At 38.8% G+C, this 23,544-nt stretch overlaps 1 protein-coding gene across 38 annotated transcripts in view; it reads right to left on the bottom strand.

The window, feature by feature from the left end:
• Positions 1-23,544, bottom strand: part of OSBPL9 (oxysterol binding protein like 9) — a 266,637-nt gene that overhangs the window by 844 nt on the left and 242,249 nt on the right. For all 38 annotated transcript variants that reach the window (XM_086387899.1, XM_086387889.1, XM_086387886.1 and 35 more), the window contains 13 exons: positions 22,327-22,431; positions 19,489-19,648; positions 14,203-14,315; positions 13,953-14,071; positions 8,551-8,636; positions 6,381-6,552; positions 5,157-5,241; positions 4,293-4,403; positions 3,984-4,047; positions 3,724-3,864; positions 2,153-2,231; positions 1,262-1,353; positions 4-139 (listed from right to left, as the gene is read on the bottom strand). In XM_086387899.1, the coding sequence (XP_086244025.1) occupies positions 4-139; positions 1,262-1,353; positions 2,153-2,231; positions 3,724-3,864; positions 3,984-4,047; positions 4,293-4,403; positions 5,157-5,241; positions 6,381-6,552; positions 8,551-8,636; positions 13,953-14,071; positions 14,203-14,315; positions 19,489-19,648; positions 22,327-22,431 (1,463 nt within the window). The remainder of the gene's footprint in view (positions 1-3; positions 140-1,261; positions 1,354-2,152; positions 2,232-3,723; positions 3,865-3,983; positions 4,048-4,292; positions 4,404-5,156; positions 5,242-6,380; positions 6,553-8,550; positions 8,637-13,952; positions 14,072-14,202; positions 14,316-19,488; positions 19,649-22,326; positions 22,432-23,544) is intronic.

The raw sequence follows: 23,544 nt of genomic DNA, 5'->3' as shown, positions 1-23,544 counted from the left end.
TACTCTTGTCTCCCATTGAATTTCCTTTTCCTTCCTTTCTCGGGCTTCTGCTCTTTGTCTTTCTTCAAGTCTATGCTTGGCTTCAGTTGCTGCATCAATGTCTCTGATTTTTAAGTTGAAAGTGACATCCTTCCAAAGGCTAAAGAAAAGAAGTGAAGGTGCTGAGTACTTGGTGGAGAGAGGAGTTAGCAATTTAAAAATGAAAGGCTAGAGCCATCTAGAACATAATTACAGTACAAGTAATTTTTAATGTAGTTCACAGACTAAATTACATACAAGTAATTTTTAAATGTAGTTCACAGACTAAATCTCCTTAGGCTGGCACAGGAGTGAAAAACAGAAACAAACTCAAAAGATTCCACCGCTAGTTGTCAGAGGAGGAAATAAAGCATATGCAGAAAGCTGTATATATGGCTGGGACAACAGAGGAGAAAGATCAACTGAGACAGGCTACCTCTAGTGATATAACCTTGGGACTGTCAGTTCATCTCTAGGGCGTCAGTGTCCCTTATATTAAGCTCAAGGAACAGCGGTTTATATTAAATAAACTAAATGGGAGACGAGAGGAGCTGAGACATTCCATTTCATAAAGACTCCCCTGGAATTAATGAATCTGGGAGAAGCAGTCTGACTATAGAGAATAAAGGTCAAGAGAAGCATTGCAGAGGCTTAAGGTTGGGGGTGGGGGAGGAGATCTGGCTTCTTCTCAAGGCCTGGAAGATGATAGCTAGACAAGTCTGGTCCAAACAATGCTTTGTAAGTGAGGACGCGTAGGGATTAAAAAGTAGGCATCCTAAGATCCCCTCGTGTGAGCAGCAGAGCATAAAGGTTTATAGATTTCCACTTACAACTATGAACAGGCAGTCCAGGCAAATAAGACTGTTTATTCTTTCAAGTTTTTAAGTTAAGACCTAAAGATGTTCTGAGATCTATCTATATCCATATATACAGAGAGTCTACAAAGATGATGAGAAGCCAACATCCACTTGTCAAGCATCATACACAGGCTCCATGTATAATCTCATTTAGTTCTCATAGCAAAGCTGAGGTGGTTCCCATTTCAGGAAAGAATGCAAAGACAGGTTAGCTTATAGTCAGGGTTACAGTGCAGGAGGTGGAGCACCGTATGAACCCAGGCATTCGGACTCCACCTGTGCTCTGTTACACCCTGCTATACAGACTGCCACCTGGCCCTGCACCTATGCCTGGCCAATAGCAAGAGCATTGCTGCAACAACTCTATAGTTATGTTGTCTCCTTACCAGCGGGATTCGTACTCATTCTGATCTTCCAACTTCCTTACTTTCTTCTTAATTATAGGCAACTTCTTGGTATCTATAAAAACTACATTTTCCTAGAAAACAGAAAAGGTGGGTAGATGTTTTATTGTTCACATTGTTCTAAGAGAAAAAGTCAACTCTTCCCATTAACAGATTTCATAATGAAATCCCACAATGTGTTAGTGATGTAGACAATGAATTCCATATGCAATCTAAAGCCTAAATTATTTAAGTCTTGGTAAAGGCTCTTGGTCGGAGAAGGCAATGGCACCCCACTCCAATACTCTTGCCTGGAAAATCCATGGACGGAGGAGCCTGGTAGGCTGCAGTCCATGGGGTCGCTAAGAGTCGGAGACGACTCAGCGACTTCACTTTGACTTTTCACTTTCATGCATTGGAGAAGGAAGTGGCAACCCACTCCAGTGTTCTTGCCTGGAGAATCCCAGGGATGGGGGAGCCTGGTGGGCTGCCGTCTATGGGGTCACACAGAGTCGGACACGACTGAAGCGACTTAGCAGCAGCAGCAGCAAAGGCTCTTGGTAAAAATAGATATTTTCAATGTGGCTATGTGTTGGGATGTAATATGACTGGGATGTAATCTCTTGGACTAGCTAAACAACGAATCCTAATGTTAAGTACTCTGAGCACTTTTTGCCATATATTATTCTTGAGTATTTTAAGGGGACAGGAAAGTAAAAATCATTTTACTACCTGTACTGCTGGGGAAAGGTGGAAGAAGGAAAAGGCCTGGCTTGAAGAGATGGCATTAGAGCTCATCTTGGTGGTTAAAATTTCCAGATGAAGAAAGCCAGAGTAAGGGACAAGCTACGATTCAATGAAGCCTGAAAGAAGTGGCAAAACAGATGTTCTTACCCCTGTTGAGTATTTTGCATACATTACACCATTCCACTCCCCTTCAATTGAGCAGAAAGACTTCTTGTCGTTTGGAGAACTACATTAAAAACAAAAAACAAACATTAAAACACGTATGTGTCAGTCTCAAATTGATATTTCTCTACCAAAGAATCTTGTCAGTTGTGGCCTACCTACCCAGAGCAAAACACAGAAGAGCAACTGTAAAGGTAGATTAATAAAACTGGTTTTATTTGTGAATGCAGATTAATAAAACTGGTTTTCTCAGAGCCAACTATAAGAATTAATGCCCTAAAGATGCTGCTAATGGATTCAAGATCCCAGAAACTGGGTATGAGATATGTTAGGTGCTGGGACCACAGCAGACGACAAACTCGAGCTCTTCACAGTCTAGTGGGGAGACACTACCACTGAAATTCTGGGTGACAACTGCTCTTATGTCCAGGCAACCACGGGAGATCAAGGGCAACACTGCTACGATGAGGGTCAGGGAAGGCTTTGCTTAAGGATACAATGATGGAGACCAGACTTTCATCTTCAGGCTGGGCCATAATATTAAGATGTTATCTGAGAAGCCCACCATGCACTCTTTCAGAAGGCAGTTTATTATAAATTACTGTGACTGGCCAAAAAATCCACTAGCAGTTCCTATTGGTGCTGGTTGCTTTAAGAAACTCTGAGAAGCAGGCCCACCCATGTCTTTGTTCTGGACATCCTTTTTCCCCCCGCCTGCCTGTCTGAGGGGGGCAGTCACATTATAGTGGTGACTTGTGCTGCTCCCTAAGCTCTGCCCCTATTTTCTGACTGCAGTAATATTTTGGATTTTACAGTGTTCCTTAGTAAACTTCATCTTTTGTTCATGGTCCCTTCCTCCTTCCTTCCTTCCAAGAATTTTCTGGATTTTGATTCTATCATCAAAATTAAATTATCTCCACAAAAAACTGGTTAGCCAATCCTGTGTCTGCCATCTGCAACACTGCTCCCAGTGAGGCCTCTGAGGACAGAGAAATCCCTTCAGGGTCTCCTTGTCTAGGCAGGCTCTGAACCCAACTGACTGACTTGGACAGCAGATGTCTTCATCTAATCCTGGAGCGTCAAACAGAACCAAACAAAGATACAATGGTTACTGTTTTTCCCCAGCAAAGGCACACAAAAAAAACAAGGACAATAAGGGCTTTGAGACACTACAGTGGGCATCATAGGGTCTACTGTATAGACAAGCTCATGGTCCAATCCAGCAATAATGAGTTAGGCATACATAATCTGGGCTGGCTACAAGATCCAGGAAGACTCCTTAAGTTTCCTATTTCTACAAGATCCAGGAAGACTCCTTAAAGTTTCCTATTTGCAAGTCAGGTTCCTAGGAAGGAAATCCCACCAGTGACCTCAGATTGTTCTTAGGTCTCCTTCTGAGATGGGATTTTAGGAAGAGACATGAAACACAGCAATATAAGTTTACAAAGACAGGACCATTAAAATGGTCAATTCTTGATGGAAGTTATAGTTCAAGACAAAAGGAAAACTTTTAGAGATGCAGAAGGAGCATCAAAGCAGAAAAACAAAATACCTACAAAATCTCAGCAGTAATTCTGTGCTTCTTGCCCCCATAGAAAGGTTTAGTGTGGAAGACGATATTTGCACTATAGCCAGTTTTGGAACAGTTAATATTGCATTCTCCGCCTAGTTCCACCCAGGGCACTGTGAGGATAGACCTGCAAAATCAAAAGTGTCAGTAAGGCTGACAGTTCAGAGGAAAGAAAGGAGGGGCACAACTTAAAGAATAGCAGGGCCTACTGCCTGCACAGCAGAGGAATGGACCAGCTCTACTTGCCTGCCGTAACCATTGGGGAATGTGAGAATGTAATGTTCGTCATGCTCTAGACAGGAGACACAACCTGTGGAGAGAAGGGATGGAATCTCACATAAGCAGCTGATGGAATCTCCATTCAGTTTAGGGATAATCACTCTTGCATCTCAACCTGGCTCTCACCCCCAACACACTTGCTTCCCTGCACACAATGACATCCAGCCTGACTTTCTGGGGTCATTTCCTCTTACTAGACAGATGACCGGCACATATAAGAATGACATAGAGTTCTCCCATTAACACTTGTAGTCCACCCAAAGCCCACAGACTTACCCTGCCCTATGTTGTGCACCCCAATTGACATCCCAAGGAATTTTGATTTGGTCCAGATATGAGCATTGAATTGTATCTTCTTATTAAAACACTCAGCATAAAAAGCTGAAACTGAAGAGAAACTGTTTCAGTTAGTGCACTATATAGCCTCATTTTATTTATAAACACACACACACCATAAACATACATGCCTCCCACCCCCAACTCCCTTAACCCAGAGAAACAACTGGCTGCATGGGGGAAATCCTTTACCTTTCAAAGAACATCCTTGAATGTGGTCAGAAATTACCCACCTGCCCTTTACACCCTGTCTCCCCCAGTGCAAGCCACTGTTCAGGACCACATGGGGAGGAACTTCCTGAACCGTGAGGCCAATCCCAGGGCTTAAAAACAAAGGGTCGGTCTGTTCTGATCAGCAAGCATGTTGCTGCCCCAGCCCAAACCTGAACCCATACAGTATAATCAGTCTTAACATGGCATCCAGCAAGTAACAGGGGAAGACATGCATTCTTTCCATTGGGCCAGGAACCGCACCATACTGAAACTACATCTGTTTTATATGAACTGTCTTCAGAGGTGCTGAGATCGCTACAGCACAGCTCATGATGTGAAAGATGACTTTAGAAGCATTAAAAATTGCCTTCCCAAATCCCTTATTTTTATATTTATTAATCAGTGAAGCTAATAGAGTCTTTGGAACTTATACCAGGAACAGATATGAGGAACCAATCTTCACAGGACTGGGAAGACACAGGTAGCCATTAAACATGAGGACAGTGCAGAGACCTCAGTTATGGAGCTTTCTATGACCCTCTTTAGACAATAGTTTGAAAGTGGATGTAGCTGAGGAACTCTGTCACTTACTGGGTGGATGATGAGAAACCTGCTCAGCCACAAATGTTACACTATTCTTGGAAACCCAGGGAACTGGTCCTTCTGAAACTAGCTCCTGCAAGCAAACAGAACATCATTTTCTTTTGATGTGGAAACAAACAATATGCAGACAATCTAATAACTGGAGTCTCTGCCTCATAAGGTGGTTAAATGCTCTCTCCTCTACACTCACAAAGCATCTCATATATACTTTTCTCACAGCACTTAATTACACTATTGAAATGACTGCTTTGTGTAAGTCTCTCTAAGACATGCATGAAAGCAAGGATCATGTCCCGAACTTAGGGCCAAGCCTGGCACAGAACAGGTACTTATCCAGGTCTGTAATATGATTAAGAACAGAAACATACAGCTTGTGTCTTTAGTGTGTGTGACTTTTTGTGGCCCCATGGATTGTAGCCTGTCAGGCTCCTCTGTCCATGGGATTTCCCAGGGAAGAATACTGGAGTGGGGTGCCATTTCCTTCTCCAGAGGCTGCCTGGGAAGCAGGACTACATGTAATGCATCATTCAGCAAAGGAAAAATTCGCGAGTTACACTATGTGCCAACCACTGTGGGCTATGGGCTTATTTTTTCATCCCTTGAACTCCAGACTCTTAAAGTTCTAACTCCCTATTATGACAGTCCACTTACATGTCTAAGAGACTCCCCATACACTATATTTCGAATTGGAGTTGTAGACTTTTCCCTCCCCAAATCCAATCTTTCCCTTTGTAGTAAATAGCACCAGCCCACCATGCAAGGATTCATCTCTAACTTACCTCCCCCAATCTAACAGCTCTGCCTCCAAAATATAACTTGAATCAACTATTGTCCTGGAATAGTGCCAGAATCTCCTCAATGGTTTCCTTGCTTCTATTTTTGCCCCTTTTCAATTCACTTGCCACAAAATAATCATAATAACCTTTTCATTACAAAAATGAGTTCTTGATAAGCCATAAAATTATCCTTATGGTCCATGAGGACTTGCATGATATTGTTTCTCAATTTCTATCCTCATCTTGCACCACTCTTTTTCCCTTGCTCACTATATACAAAATATGCTGATCCAACAACATTGTTCTTCTATGGTGGTAAACATCTTTTAATCAGTGCCTTTACCACTATCATCTGCCCCTAAATAAAATGAAATCTTGAATCAGTGCATTAAGAACTAAGTACTAAGATAATTAAAAACATCAGTGGAGAACTCACCACATTCTCTTCAGTATCATTTGGTAATGTCCAGTGACACTGAAAGATTTCGCCCAAAATGGGGTTGTATGGCTTTTTGGCAACCGATCCTTTCCTTCCTGCGTGAAAGGCTGAGAGATACCATTTCACAACCTGAACCATTCGGTCTCTGGCATCCTTCTGGTCACTAATACTGCAAGGAAGAAAGACAAAATTTAACATCGTTTTTCGACAGTACCCCTCAGCATGGTCCACCCCCTAAGCCAGGCTGAGAGGACCTAGGACCAGTAACTACCTCAGCTCCTTTTTAAAACTGAAGTATAATATACATAATCAAACATACCAGCCTTAATTGTTTGGTTTCATGAATCGGAAAAATGCATATATCCATTTAATTAATCTTGGGTGTAATGGAAATGTTCTATATCTTGATTGTACTTAAATAATGACATACAATCAAGATACAGAACATTTCCATTACCCCCAGGTTTCCCCATTCTTTCCAAGCAATCCCCACCCCTTAACCCTGAGGCAAACACTGTTTCTGGTTTCCAGTACTATTAGTTTTGCTTTTTCCATAACTTCATACTTGTTAGTGCACTGTTTAATTGCAAAACAGTTGGAGATTTTCTGGATTTATCTGTGTTACTGATATCTAATTTAATTCTTCAAAGATCAGTGGATATATTCCATATGGTTCCAATTATTTTAAATTTATTAAGTCTTCCTAGTATATGGTACATCTTGATGAATGTTCCACGGCACTTAGAAAGACTGTTATAGTGTTTGGTAATGTTTTAGAAAGGTTAACTAGATCTTCCATAGTCCCACTGATTCTCAGAGGGGTGGGGAGAGGGAGGAATTTCCAACCATGATTGTGTATTTGTCTATTTCTTCCTTCAGTCAATTTTTGCTACATATAGTTTGAAGCTGTTTTACATATTTAGGATTATTTATTCTTGATAAATTGACCCTTATCATATGAAATATCCCTACTTGTCTCTGGTAATATTTCTTACCTTAAAAAGTATTTTTTGTCTGATACTAACACAGCAGCACCAGCTTTGTTATGCTTAGTGTTTTGCATGGTATGTCTTTGTCCATCCTTTTACTTTTAACCAATCAATGTCTTTACATACTTAGATCTTGCAAATAGAGTACAGATGAATCTTGCTTTTTTTTTTTAATCCAGTCTTAAAATCACTATTCTCTTAAATGGAGTATATATGATATTCACATTTAATGTACTATGAATATATAGCTGAGTTTAACTCTATCATCATGGCATTTGTTTTCTACTTGGCCCTTTTATTCTTTGTTCTATTATATTTCCTTTCCTCCTCTGTGGGAGAGTGAGAATTTTTAGAATTACACTTAATCATATCTATTGGTGTTTTAGCTGTATTTCTGTATTTTTTAATGAATTTAATGAATTTAAATAATGCCATATTTAATTTCTGCCCTTTGGGAACTGGTTAAATGAGTCTCTAAAATCCTCATTAAGAAGTTACATATCAGTGTCATCCAATGTGCCCACCCACTGTGAAACTTCGGTGATCTGTATCTGGCTCTAGTAAATCACAGTCCAAGGCCAAGGAATGCAATCAGAGAGGATGGATTAGAACATCCTGTTACAAAGAAAATGCTCCTGCTACCAGTGAAAAGCAATGTGAACTCACTCACCTCCCCATAAATCAATCTCACCTTTAGATTACTCCTGTCCTTTATACATATATTGAATACTGCAATCTTTGTATTTAAAATTTATGAATCAATCTGTAATCTGGACACTGGACTATAAACTCCTCAAATGCAGACACTGCAACTCTTTCCCTTTCCAGCTTATAATAAAGTGTTGACAAAAAACAAGTGTTTTAGAAAAGTTTGTTAAACTCAAATAACTGAACTTCATCAGAATGTAGTATCAATAATTTGACAGTGATTACCAATTCCTAGATCAAAAAAAGCTCTCTAAATACTGGCTACCTTATTAATAGGTGTTCAAGATTTTTTAAGGTGTTCAACTTGGTTGCCTAACAGTATCAGCAACAGAGGCATCTAATACAAACAAAATATTCAACACCTTTTTTCCTCAGAAACATTTGAAAGGCAAAGGAATCTATCCTGCAAAGGCAGAAAGGTAATGAGTAACATCTTTTAAAAAGTGAAGCTACTGTATCAAGTCAAATACCTCACAAACAGGTCCGGATGAGCAAAAAAGTCTGCATACATTTCTAAAAGAGATCTTCTTTCAAGAATAAATGTTGGAAGAACTACCTGAAAAACATACATATTTGACCCTTGAGAATCAAATTCCACTACAGATATATAAGACTGCTAAGCTGCATTTAAAAAGAAAAACACGTAAATGAAAACAAAAAAAACTGATTCCAATCACAGTAACATCCACCAAGTACTGCCCAGGCATGCTTTTGATACCTACTTCTCAAACTGTTCTTAACCTGCCTAAGGGATGAAAGACAAGAGATTCTGAATGTTCAAATGTCACTTTCTCTGAGCAACCTCTCTTTGGCTCCCTAAGTCAATAATCAAAGTTTTAGCAATAACAACTATGCAGTAGCAACCCTTTGATATCTTTTGACTTTCTGGAGCATCACACACACATTATCTTATTAAACCTTACAACCATCTCATTAAGAAGAAATTATCATCATTTTACACTGGAGAAAGTTCAGTTCAGTTGCTCAGTCGTGTCTGACTCTTTGTGACCCCATGAACTGCAGCACGCCAGGCCTCCCTGTCCATCACCAATTCCCGGAGTTTACTCAAACTCATGTCCATTGAATCAGTGATGCCATCCAACCATCTCCTTCTCTGCCATCCCCTTCTCCTCCCACTGATCTTTCCCAGTATCAGGGTCTTTTCAAATTAATCAGCTCTTTGCATCAGATGGCCAAAGTATTGGAGTTTCAGTTTCAACATCAGTCCTTCCAATAAATATTCAGGACTGATTTCCTTTAGGATTGACTGGTTGGATCTCCGTGTAGTCCAAGGGACGCTCAGGAGTCTTCTCCAACAACATAGGTCAAAAGCATCAATTCTTCAGTAGTTCAACTCTCACATCCATACATGACTACTGGAAAAACCATAGCCTTGACTAGATGGACCTTTGTTGGCAAAGTAATGTCTCTGCTTTTTAATATGCTGTCTAGGTTGGTCCTAACTTTCCTTTCAAGAAGTAAGCATCTTTTAATTTCATGGCTGCAATCACCATCTGCAGTGATTTTGGAGCCCCAAAAAATAAAGTCAGCCACTGTTTCCCCATCTATTTGCCATGAAGTGATGGGACCAGATGCCATGATCTTAGTTTTCTGAATGTTAAGCTTTAAGCCAACTTTTTCACTCTCCTCTTTCACTTTCATCAAGAGGCTATTTAGTTCTTTTTCACTTTCTGCCATAAGGGTGGTGTCATCTGAATATCTGAGGTTAAAGGTTATTTGATATTTCTCCCTGCAATCTTGATTCCAGCTTGTGCTTCCTCCAGCCCAGCATTTCTCATGATGTACTCTGCATCCAAGTTAAATAAGCAGGGTGACAATATATCGCCTTGATTGCACTCCTTTTCCTATTCAGAACTAGTGGAGAAAAATGAAGCTCAAATGGGTGAGAAATTTTCTCACTGCTCTGTTGTTAAGTGGAATCCAAAATTGGCTCTGTTTGACTTTGGGGGGTGGGGTCTACACACATTCCTCTCTACCACTGCTTCTCTATCATCGTTTAAGTGCCTAAGGAAATTTATCTACTGGATCTGTGTACTTAAGGATCTGTGTCCTCAAGTAAACAATGAGCTTCTAGAATGCAAGAACCATACTTTATTTGTACTTGCATTTCAGCTACTATTACAAACTAAGAAATTTTTAGTAAGTAACTGAGGGAATAAACAAAATGAAGAAGACAATAAAGATGGGATTCTACCAACTCTTTCTTCAGGAGGCTGGGCCCATGAAGAAAAATGCTGAGGGCCTGGGAAAGTGGCAGAGGAGAAAGTAAAGGAAAGAAGTTGGAGGACTTCCCTGGCGGGACAGTGGTTAAGAATCCATTTGCCAATGCAGAAGACAAGGGTTCCCTCCCTGGTCCAAGAAGGTAAGATTCCACAATGCTGCAGGGCAACTAAGCCTATGTGCCACAACTATTGAAGCCAGTGTGCTCAACGGCCTGTGTTCCTCAACAAGAGAAGCTGCCGCAATGAGAAGCCTGTGCACCGCAACTGAAGAGTAGGCCCCACTCGCCACGACTAGAGAAGAGTCCATGCACACAGCATCAAAGATCCAGTGCAGCCAAAAATAAATATAAGATAAAAACTTAAAAGAAGAAGAAATATGGGAAAAAAGAATAAGAAAGATTAAGATTAATCAATTAAGAAAAGAAGAATTTCATTACAAATAGAGGAAGAGTTTTTGAAGTCTGTATCAGATTAGACATTATTCATTATGGCAGTTGAGCACCACAGTAACCAAAGATTCCTTTAAATGTAGTAATTACTGCAATATTCAAGCACCTGTGGTAAATGCTATGGAAGCAGCAAAGGTTAATTGAGAGAACAATACCAGCATTTAACTTTTAGGTAGAATGTGATAAATACCAGGCTTCCCTGGTAGCTCAGATGGAAAAGAATCTGCCTGCAATGTGGGAGGTCTGGGTTTGATCCCTGGGTTGGGAAGATCCCCTGGAGAAGGGAATGGCTATCCACTCCAATATTCTTGCCTGGAGAATTCCATGAACAGAGGAGCATCCAGGAGATGTTCAATGTACTCTGGAAATTCAGGAGAGGCAAAAGATCATGCTCTGTTTGGGAAACCAGAATGAGGGCAAAGCTGAGAAACAACATGTTGAGGTGGTGCTAGAGAAAAGCCTTAGAGAGTAGGCTCTAATAGAGGGAAACATGGAGACATGGAGATGGTGGTGGGGGACAAGGGGAGGGAGGGTGGCAGAAAATGAGTGTGACAGGGACTGACCAGTGGACCGGTATTGCTGCTGTATATAAAGAGGAATGACAGAACGCAAGAACCTGGAAAGAACCCCTATGGCTCTAATACTTAGCATTTTATTATTAGACTCCTGAGTTTAAATGTTCCTCAGAACACCTATATTCATAGTATACGTATGCTTAAACTGGTGAGTAAGCTTGTTGTAATTTTCTACCACTCTTGGAGAACACGGAGATTGTACATTAGTAAGTAAGACTGCCAAAGAACAGACAGGGCTAAATATCTCAATATATAAACAGCTCTTGCAAATCAACAAGAAAAAGACTACTATTGCCAGCAGAAAAATGAACAAAAGAACAGAACATGCAATTTGAAAAAGAAGACATGGCCACAGACCATAAGTTTGATTTGATGTGTAATCAAAAAAAAATTTTTCCCTCCCTATTTAAAATTTTTCTTAAGATCTCTCATTGAACAGATCTTCTTCATTGTTTTTAGCACTATCTGGGTACATGCCATTATGTCAAGTTGCTGAAACACTGATATAAGTGAGCTGGACTAAGCTGTCTTTAACCTGGGTTCAAATACTTATTTTGGTGTGAGGAGGCCATAGAAAATGTACTCAACATCTGAAAGTTTCTGTAAAAGGAGGATAATTATATGCCCTGCTAAGTCTTAGGACTGTTTTGAAGACCAAGTGAGGTAAACCGGATGTGACTGTAGTAATGTTTCCAAACACTATGATGTATTTGGAGAATAACTCTTTTTAGAAAATATTTGAGGTGAGAAGACATTATTATAAGTAGGAAAGTGACATAAGATATTATTGTAATAATACTTTGAAATGCACAAGGGAATCAAGATTTCACAATCTGCTGACAACCACAACCATGTATGCCAATGAAGATTTCTAAAATATGGAGTAAGTTAGCAAAAATTAACAAACTTTTAGTGGCTACAAAACCCAAACATGGAGCATACAGAAGAGGAAGCTATGAGACGCAAGAACTACACACTTGACTGCAGCACATCCTTCCGGCTGCCTATGCATATCCCTACCGAAAGAAGTCTGATTCAGTTCAGGTATAGGCTATAGGTTGCTATGAGTCACAAGGCCCTCCCACACCCCAAGGGGTGAATGTAGATTAATCTAAGCCAATCTATTAACCTCCTTTGCCAGTGACTGGCTTATGCTTGCACACTGGCTGAGCTTGGGTCAATGGGATTCAACTGGAAGTCTGACAGGCCACTGCGGAAAAGGATGTTCTCCCTATATCAACAATAAAATTCATGAAGAGAATTATTTTTCCTGCCTTTTGACATACCTGCGTAAGGATGTGATTAACTGGAAGTGTGGCAGTCATTTTGCAATGGTGGGAAGACGGGTCTGAGTGTGAACGTCAGCATGCAGAGGACAGCAGAGCAGAGAGATGAAGGGACCTAGATCGTTTCTCACATTGTTGACCCACTATGAACTCATGGATCCTGGAACTGCTCTACTTCTGGACTTCTCATCCCCTGAGATAGTAAACCTAGTCTTGTTCAAGATACTATTAGGTGGCTCTTCCATTATTGGAGACCAAACCCAACCAAGGCAGAAGGTGTAGAAAAGAAATATAAACATCATTATCTAAAATGAAGCTGTATTTCTCAAATTTGAAGTGACAATTCTGCTCCAGCAATTATGCAATCAATCTAATGATCAATGAAAAAATTCTGGAGGCAAGCTCCTGCAAATATTCTCTTACCTAGAACTTTCCCAGCAAGTATGTTTGTTGCACAAATGAATGCTATCCTTGTGCTTCTGTTCTTAGATTTGGGGTAAAAATTTTTATTATACACACTTACTAGAAAGTATTATGGTTTAGTTTATAGATTTTTGAAATCTACGACCAGATTAGAATCTCAGTTCTGCCACTTAATAGGAAGGACTTAGCCAAATTACTTAATCTCTGTGAGCTTCAATTTCTCATCTATAAAATGAAGTGAACAACCATCACCAACTTTGCAGTGCTATGGTGAGAATTAGGTGAAAGGAGAAGGCTTTTAGCAGAGTGGCAGGGATATACACAGGCACCTATCCACCTGTCTCCTGTATCAATCAGGCATTCTGTTTAGAGCACCAAGTTTAAATTCAAATTCAAATCCAGAACCATAATAATTTTATGGCTCAATGTATATCATATAATTTCCCACTCATTACCTGTTCCAATATCCATTTTGTATATGCAAAACCCAAAGGTTATAGAGGAAGGAACTTGCTCAAGGTCAGAGTTTGGTAACAGCAAAAGTAGGATGTAAGCACAGACCCTCTGACCCCGAGATCAGAACTCTGCTCATTTTGATTCTATGCATATACTACACTGCTTTGGGTTTTGTCCAACTACTAACCAAGCCCAATACTACTCCACGCTTTCTCCCAATAACATCCAAATCATAATCTATACATACTATCCCTATGAAATTACCCTAGTTTACTTATGTTATCCTTTATAAAATTCTCAGTTTACTCAGGTACATATATAAAAAAACAACAGTATAAACAGAAATTACGTCATTACACTACGTGTGCAGATACACTCACCATACGATCATTGCGAATCTACATATATACAGTAACAGCAAAACCAAATGTGAGTCTTACCTTCGTAAGATCCATTCCAAGTCTAACCTGTGACAACAGATGCATGATAACACTCTTGTGCTCTTCCACCGACCCTGCCTCCCCTTCGTCATCTCTATCATCATGTGAATCGAAAAGGTCTAAAATAAAACACATCTTCTTAGAGTGGTGTTACACTGGGCCAATCTGTGCTGGTACCAGTATTATAAATGATTTTTTTCAAACAAATATTTTTAAGGAAAAAAAGTTAAAACTCTCAAAGGCTGCTTACCAGCATCGCTTGTTCCATTGGACATAGAAGAATTAAGTGATTCTGTGGTATCTGGACGCTTTAGACTATTTCCCGAACTGCTGTGTGTCAAGACTGAGGCAGATCCAGAGGAACTAAAAAATATTAATCACCTTCTTAAGCTTTTTAAGGAAGCAATTTAAAATCACAGTAAGACGTTAACCTATAAAGCTACTTGAAACCAGTGTATGCAGATAACTGACAGAAACAAACTAGACCTTTAAAGTTAGCTGGTTATATACATATATATATGCTTGATTCTCTCCCCATCAGCTTCCTGTTTTTTGCATGGTGTATGCTCACATGTTGAAAGGCCATGAAAAATTAGTAAGATTTTGCCTCTTCATGTAAGTTTAAAACTTGAATTCATTTTCCAAATTTGTTTCCTTGCATAAATATAAGTATGTCGTAAATTCTTGGCAACAATTTCCAGAACCTCAAAAATGATAAATCTATTAATTAGTCTCAGAAAGATGTATTTTTGAGATCCTTTGAAAAAGCCTACACGGGTAATAACATCTTTCCTAGTCAATAAAAAACCATATTTGAAATTAAAAAAATAAACAAGTATATTAACTTTTACAAGTAAATTTATGGTAAGTGGTATTATGAGCTGATTAACAGGGTCTAAAGAAAGCTCCCTCTGTTATACAGCTCTGATCATAACCTACCCAGGACTAGTATTTGTACATTAATAAAAGAATAATCTAAGTTTACTTATTAAGGGTAAAAATAGAAACCAAATTTCTCATACTGCAGGTATTATTTATAAAATGGTACACACATTAAAGTCTTTTATTGCAAATTTATAGATGTAAAACACCACTGTTCTTCAGTTGCTAAGTTATGTTCGACTCTTTTGTGAACTCCATATACTACAGCCCACCAGATAGGCCACTCTGTCCATGGGATTTTCTAGGCAAGAATATTGAAGTAAAATATCATTTCCTTCTCCAGCAAAACACATTATATATTCTAATTTAAACATAGTTTGCCTTGATTACTTTCTTTTGATATCTTATTTAATGGTAAGCGTGATATTTTTAAAGAGCAATTTTAGGTTCAGAGCAAAACTGAGCAGAAAGTACAGAATTCCCAAATGCACAACTTCCCCACTATCAACATCCTGCACTTGGTAGTACATTTGTAGCAAGTGATTAACCTACATGACATGGCATTACCACTGAAAGTCCACAGTTTACAGTAGGGTTCATGCTTGGTCTTGTACATTCCATGGATTTTGACAAAAGGATGTTGATAAGTGTCCATCATTGTAGTTATTGCAGAGGATAGTTTCATTACCCTAAAAATCTTCTGTGCTCTGCCTATATTAGAACATTAGTTCACAGAGAAGTTATCATTACGACAGGTCTTTAGAAACTGAATGGTGGAAGGACTTAAGCTTTCAAATTCTCTTCCTTCAGGGAGAGAAATAGTAGATAGAAACTTGACTGGAGAGCTAGAAAGCTAGTGATAGCAGCTGATGACCAGCAGGTGGCACACAAGCTCAATGCCTACAGACACAAGACAGAGAGCATCAATGTGAGAATGGTGGTGATGGTGGCGTAATTGCCAAGTTGAGTCTGACTCTTGCGACCCCATGGACTGTAGCCTCCCAGGCTCCTCTGTCCACGGGATTTCCCAGGTAAGAATACTGGAGTGGGCTGCCATTTCCTTCTCAAGGGTATCTTTCTGACCTAGGGATAGAACCAGTGTCTCTTACATTGAAGGTGGTCTCCTGAACTGCAGGCAGATTCTTTATCGCTGACCAACCAGGGAAGCCTAAATATGTGAATAGGGTCAGGTGGGCTTCCCAGCAGTAAAAGAATCTGCCTGCAATGCAGGAGACCAGGTTCAATCCCTGGGTTGGGAAGATCCCCTGGAGGAGGAAATGACAACCCACTCTGGTATTCTTGCCTGGAAATTTGACAGAGCCTGGCGGGGTATAGTCCATGGTGTCTCAAAGAGTCAGACATGACTGAACACTCCCCATTCCATAAGACAATGGAGACCTAGAGCCAGCATAGTCAATTTGAAGGGATTTACACTCCCATTACTAAAAAAAAAAAAAAAAGTCAACAAACACTGTGCTGGCCAAGTTAAATACCTATAGTCCCTACTAGTTTTGGAATCTAGATTAAGGCATATAAGAAAGCATGAAGGTTCATAGATCATATGTTTGTTATGAGGTGGGTACTGGGAGAGCACAGAGAAGGAAGTTTCTAAGGAGAAAAAAAAAATGCCTATGAGCCTGCAGGTAACTTTGTAAACATGCCTATTACAGGTCCAACAGGTAAGCAAGCACTTAAAATTTAAGGAGTACCCCTAAAACTGGGGCCAGAGACTGACTATAAGTGATGTAGTAAGGAGGCTAACCATATCATCATCAAGCTTTCAATAAATATAGTTAGGTTTCCTGAGGATAGATGATTCATTTTGATACTTAATTTGTTCTATGTTTCAAGTAATAGCTAACGTCCCATGAACGAGACCTTCTTTAATTATTTTTAAGGAAACAATGATTTAACACTTCAAAAATCAATAATAATCTTTATTTTGGAATATGCTCCCAAATGCCTGTTTTCTTTTAACCTATTATAAAAATTATTTTTCAAAATTAAAGTGAAATTTCCACTGGCAAACTGTTAATAATGGTCTTGTAATAGTTTACTGCCGCACATACAAACATTAAGAAACCAACATGCTAAACCTAACTCTTTCTGCTAAACTAGTCTTCTTGAATTGTGGGCCCAAATCTCTCTTCCTCTCATGTTCGTAACTATGTATTCACCTAATGGCATACATTTTACGTTTCTCACATTCAAATGTTGAATTTGATCTACTATGTAATAAAACTTCCTGAATTAATATAGTCATTTTTCCTCACAAATTTTGAGATTCTGAACAGTTATGGTACAATTACATATGATACTGTATTTCTCAGTTCATGTGCAAACTTAAGAGAACTGAAGTGCTACACAAGATTCCTTATTAAAAGAAACCAAGGTTCAAGGTCTAAGTTTGGCTGATGGTACTCAGCTTGCAAATTCACATATAATCTGTGACCAAATTCCAAATCTGTATTGTATTTCAAAGCAAACCCAAAACTGCAACGATAGCACTTACTCTTTGAGATGCAGGACAGTTGGAAAAAATACCCAACAAAAAGTAAGCCGGTTACATCTACAACAAATATAGGAACACTAAAGCAAATAAATGTTAATTTGCTTTCTATAACAGCTATCGCTTACTGCATACTTATTATACATGCCAGACATTACTGTAAGCACTTGATTGACATTACTGTCATCTACATGTTCACGACGACTCCTTGAATTTGAAACTATTATCATCCTCATTTTACCAACAAGGAAACTGAGGATTACACAGGTTAAATACCTTAACCTAGATCACACACCTTTAAAGCAAAACAGATTTAGAACCTATTATTTCTTTCTAAGATTCCAGAATCCAAAGTCTAATCACAGCAACTATATACTAGCAGGGATAAAAAGGACTTTGCTGACTGGCTATCATGTAAGTGGGCTTCTCTGATAGCTCAACTGGTAAAGAATCCGCCTGCACTGCAGGAGACCCCGGTTCGATTCCTGGGTCAGGAAGATCCCCTGGTGAAGGGATAGGCTACCCACTCCAGTATTCTTGGGCTTCCCTTGTGGCTCAGCTGGTAAAGAATCCGCCTGCAATGCAGGAAACTAGAGTTTGATCCCTGGGTTGGGAAGATCTCCTGGAGAAGGGAAGGGTTATCCACTCCAGTATTCTGTCCTGGAGAATTTCACGGATTGTATAGTTCATGGGGTCACTAAGAGTCAAACACAACTGAGTGACTTTCACTTTCTTTAACTATTATGTAAGTGACTTCATGTGTAAAGAAAGGCCTTTTCTGTACAATAGAACATACCTAGCTTTGATCTGACAGTGTAAAATAGGTCAAATGTCACCTAATAAAAGAAAATCTACCATCACTATCTGCCAAAATCTGCCTACTTTGTATCTCTGGAGTCCACATGCTTCCCTCCATTCCTATGCTATGACCTTAGCTCAGGTTATCAACATTTCTCAATTTCCTACCCAGTTTTGGCTGGTCTTCCTACACATAATGCATTCCCACTGCACTCAATTCTGTACAATTTAGACATATTTTTCTTATCTATTTTTCTAAAAGGTAGACCTGACCAGCAGATGCCATCACTTGCGAGAAAATGTTCAAAATTCATCAAAGGCTAAAAGGACTCCCTTCATGACCTGGCCCTTGTCAACCTCTCCTGTATCCTGTATCTTCTTAACCACTCTCCTCAACTTATAACCACACTCAGCCACGCTCACTAGCTTATAGCTTCTCAAAGAAACCAAGCCCCTGCTGCCCCTAGGCCTTTCTTATTAGGGTTCCAGCTCCATGAGAACAACATTTTCCATTTCCCCCTCCTCTTCTCATCCCCATGACCCTTCTCTCTCATCCATGTCTCATCTTAGGATCACATTCCTTCCATCCTCTGTGAATCCTTTCTTCTCAGGACTTCAAAATGCTCCCAATTCTTCCTGGGCTTATTCTTCCACAGCATATTTCACACTGAATTATAAATGTCCGTTTTCCCCACAAAAGACTGTAAGTTCCTGAGGGGAAGGATTGGCTCTTGTTTCACTTCTGTATAAGGTGGCGCTAGTGATAAAGAATCCACCTGCCAATGAAGGAGACACAAGATACATGGGTTCGATTCCTGGGTCTGAAAGAGCCCCTGGAGGAGGACATGGCAACCTGCTCCAATATTATTGCCTGGAAAAATCCATGGACAGAGGAGCCTGGCAGGCTACAGTCCATGGGGTCCAAAGTCCTGAACACATCATTCCTCTACCTGGCTAGTACAGAGCCTTACTTATAGGTACCTGAATACCTTCACTCTAATACAAAACAAGTAGTAGTAACCTCCTCTTATATGAATAATTCCTAGCATCCTCACTTTCATTTGACCCTCTCCTAATGTTGGTTCTATAGAAATAAGGCCCAAAGTTCAATGAGCAATACTGGCATGTTATCACAACTGATGCTAACTTATTCTATTTGAATTAAATCGGGAGTAAAATCAACATTCTCACAGAACTAGCCTTGCTCAGTAAGTCAACTGAAAATAAGCTGTCTTTTCCATTTTTTCCAAATAATTTTTAAAGGAACTTGTTTAACACATTTCAAAATCAAATCACATTTTTAAAAATCAGGAGACTCATTTCAATACAGTTAGTTCACCTACTCACTCTATTAAGCGCTTTGGTGATGAGCCACTCTGATGAAATTCATCTGCATCATAGAATTCATCTTCACTGCTAGAGTAAGAGAACTCTGGGACTGTGTTTGGAGACAAGTTGACATGGCTTGGAGAAGTCAGACTGCTACTAGGGGGTGAGTGGCCACTGCCTAGAAAGTTAAAAGAGTTTTAAATTAAGAGACAATGTTGGTAATAGAAAGGAAGATATTAGGAAGATGGGGTCAAAGCAGACTTATTAAAATCAAGCAAAGAGTTAAGTTGGCAGAAGTCCCTAGACTATTTGTAAAGAAAATTAACATTTAAACTAGACAAAGAAAAAGGCAAATCACATTATACAATGGGACACAGCCTTCTAAATAAATGAAAAAATGTGATGTCTCTTTGGTAATCATCTGGGGTTCATTGTTTCTAATAAAAAATAACAATGAAAGTATCAAACAGAATAGTGAAGTATTGAGAGCAATTTAAAAAGTATTTATTGAGCATCTAAGGACTCTCAGGCAATTTATGCCAAACTGCTACTAATGTCTGGTGGAGAGTAAAGTCACTGCTGACAATCTAAAAACCAATGCCACACTTCTAGAAGAAATAAGAACAGCAGCAATAAAAATGAATCCAGAGCCACCCATGGATTTTTAGCCCATTCCACGGTCTACGCTTCAACAGTTATGAGAGAGCACATCCACCTGCCACACTCAGTTACCATGTTCACAAAGATATTTTTAAAACATAAACATAGAAAGTTTGCTGCCTAAATAGGCAAAGCTTATTATGTGAATGCCAGAGATAGTTCATCTTAGCAAATGACTGTAAAATCTTTCCTCACCCACCTGCCCTGCTCCATACCAGCAATAAGATGGGAAATAAATTTTCCCTTATTAAAATAAGGGGGGGGGGGAATCACAGAGAAAGGAAGAAAGAGACCAGGAAATACAAATGATTAAGTAATATGCAAATAGTCCTGGCAACCACACAAAACTGAAAATGTATTCAAGAAGAAAATGAGTTAGAATGGGAACTGCAATCCAGAGAACTGAGTTTTCCTTATGAGAAAACACTTTTTATGTATTAGTGACAGAGATGAAGGAAAGAAAGATGAAAATTTAGGCTGAAAAATCAAACAAGACATAAACCAGAAAAGATTTCTTTAAATCCACCTACTCTAAAATGTTATATTTTTATAATGCCTCCTGGAATAATTTATCCTAAATTATTTATCATTATTTATAACTAATTAATGACTCTAAACTTCATGTACATAAAAAATGCAAACTTTTTCAAAGTTTGTAACTGACTAGTATTTTATATTTCCAAATGGATATATTTTGGCTATTTCAAAATTCTAATGTAATTCCTCTTTATAAAAAAAGAAACACAGATACCATTTTTAAAATGGCAAAGTATAATGATATACACAAAAAAGTCAGCCAAACATGTCAACCTTATTATTCAAATTGCTTATCATCACTTTACAGTTTCAAATAAGAGAGCTCTTCTTGTTGCTTGCTTTTTCCCAAAATTAAGAAGACATATGGTTCAGGCTGTTAAATACTAAAAATCCAAAGTAACAGCATCAGCATCTTTACTAATTCAAATTTCATACTGGGCTAAAAATCACAAGGTAGCTTTTCATTATTACACAGGAAATTCCCACCCAGGAAAGAATCTGTGGAGCAACAGCAGGAGCTCATCTCCCATGTCCTTCATGTGGTTTTGATTTTGGCCTCCAGGTGTAATAGGGACAAAAACCAAGCGCTCCCTTGAGTTTGGTTCAACTGATAACTCAACATCAACCTGCTTAGTTTTAAAATAAGGAATAAATCTATACTAACATTGCTAGTATCCTTGTGAATCAGAGAAAAAAATAAAGACCAGGAATCTAAACAAATTAAGAAAATGCAAATTAAATCAAGTATCCTTTTATGCTTATAAAATTGGTGAAAAATGTGACCTATAAATCTATCTATAAAAATACATTATGTGCCCAAGCTGCTGTTCAAGAGTATTCCCTGAAATACTGCTTATAACAGGAAATTACTGTAATCAACCTAAATGTCCATCAGCAGGAAAACAGCTTGAGCAGCTGTAAAAAGTATGTTGCAGACCTAAGTGTATAAACACAGAAAGTTCTCTAAATGGTTCTCGGTTAAATGAAAATTGAGAAAGTCACAGAACCATATGATCTCATTTAGGTTAGAACAAAAACAGTAATAAAAGTATGCAATACAGGTAGACATGTACATACATGTATGCAAACAACAAACAGTAAAGGAGATTTACAGCTTTTGTTCTCATACTTCTGTATTATTTGATTCCTTTACAATAAGAAAGTATATAAATCTAAACTGAGCAATTTTTTTAAAAAGTCAATACATATCTTCAAAATAAATCTCAATAAATACACAAAATTCTGCAATAATTTATTTCATATAAATTATCAGTTCAGTTCAGTCGCTCAGTCGTGTCTGACTCTTTGCATCCCATGAACTGTAGCATGCCAGGCCTCCCTGTCCATCACCAACTCCTGGAGTTCACTCAAACTCACGTCCATCAAGTCAGTGATGCCATCCAGCCATCTCATCCTCTGTCGTCCCCATTTCCTCCTGGCCCCAATCCCTCCCAGCATCAGAGTCTTTATAATTATTATTAAACTTTTGGTTCAATCACAAAGCTAACCACTTCATGGATGGAACTATAAAAGTAAAACTAAGGTATCTCCAACGCAAAATATACCACCTTTCCTCAATCTTTTCCCATCAGTAATCAAAAACAAACCTCAAGTGTTAATGGGCAGTTATGAGAAGTAAAGGAATCACACAATCTGTACCTGTACTATTTGGTGTTGGAGTCTGATGATGTCCCAAGGTTGCTAATACAGGTCCAACTGGTAGAGAAGATGGACGCTGCTCTGACTTACACAACTGAGTAGGTTCTAGGAGATTTAAGACGTGAAATAAGTGAGAGAAAAAGCCAAACACAACTTTTAACTACAACTCTGTGGAATTCAAAATCTTAAAGACCAGTAACTTTTGAGACTATATTCCAATAAGTCACTTGTCATGCTGCCACTCCTTTCCGATGCCCTATCCTCTTTAAACTCAATGATGGTAGGCTACTGAGTACTGAGACACTAGGTGGGATATCAAGGACTAGTCAAGATAGTCCAATATCTTAGCACAATTGCTCTGTACAGCCAGCAAATGCTTCTGATGATAAACTGTTTCCTCCCCAAGGATGGGCTTCCCAAATGGATCAGAGGTAAGGAATCTGTTTGCCAATGCATCAGACCTAAGAAATTTGGGTTTGATACCCAGGTTGGGAAGATCCTCTGAAAGAGGGTATAGAAACCCACGCCAGTACTCTTGTCTGGAGAATCCCATAGACAGAGGAGACTGGTCCATAGGTTGCAAAGAGTTGGACACGACTGAGCAACTTAACAGGCACACAGCATGCACCCGAGGATTAAACCACATGTAAAATCTAAAATGTGGCACAGTACTTCCTCTTTAGTCTCATGAGATATTATGCTCCTAATTTTCTAAGGAGAAAAAATTCCTAAAAAGACCTCACATACTTGTAAGTAATTTTAAAAAGAATTTTTTTTCCCCAGTAAAATTTCTGACTTAACTTCATCACCAATGAGAACATTTCACCCAACAACTGAAATGTTGGATGCCACAAAAAAGTACACTTGTATAATTCAGAGTTATAAAGAATACACAAAAATAGAACATTTCAAGTAGATCAAGGTATATTATGTTTTCCTTGGTAGCCATGAATCCTAGGTCATAGGATTCAGTCCTATCAGCTAATCCAAGTAATCATGTTCGTCTTCCATCTCACTTTGAAAACCAAAACCTTTTGAATTGTATTTAAAAAGCTCCAATCCCCAAAATAGTATCATTTTTTCCAGTTCATTTTTGGCTGTATTTGTGTGTGAGATTCCTTTTACTTTTTTTTTTTTAAAAAGAGCTCTTCAAGATTACTACAACTGCCATTAAAAAAAAAAAGATTTTTTTTGTCATTAATGAATCTGTGAAACAAT

This window comes from Bos grunniens, chromosome 3 (genome assembly GCF_055505025.1).
Source record: "Bos grunniens cultivar Pamir isolate PY7600 chromosome 3, Bosgru_T2T1.0, whole genome shotgun sequence".
NCBI classification, from domain to species: Eukaryota; Metazoa; Chordata; class Mammalia; order Artiodactyla; family Bovidae; genus Bos; species Bos grunniens.
The sequence above is the reverse complement of the archived record's forward strand: the minus strand, read 5'-3'. Positions and strand labels throughout refer to the sequence as shown.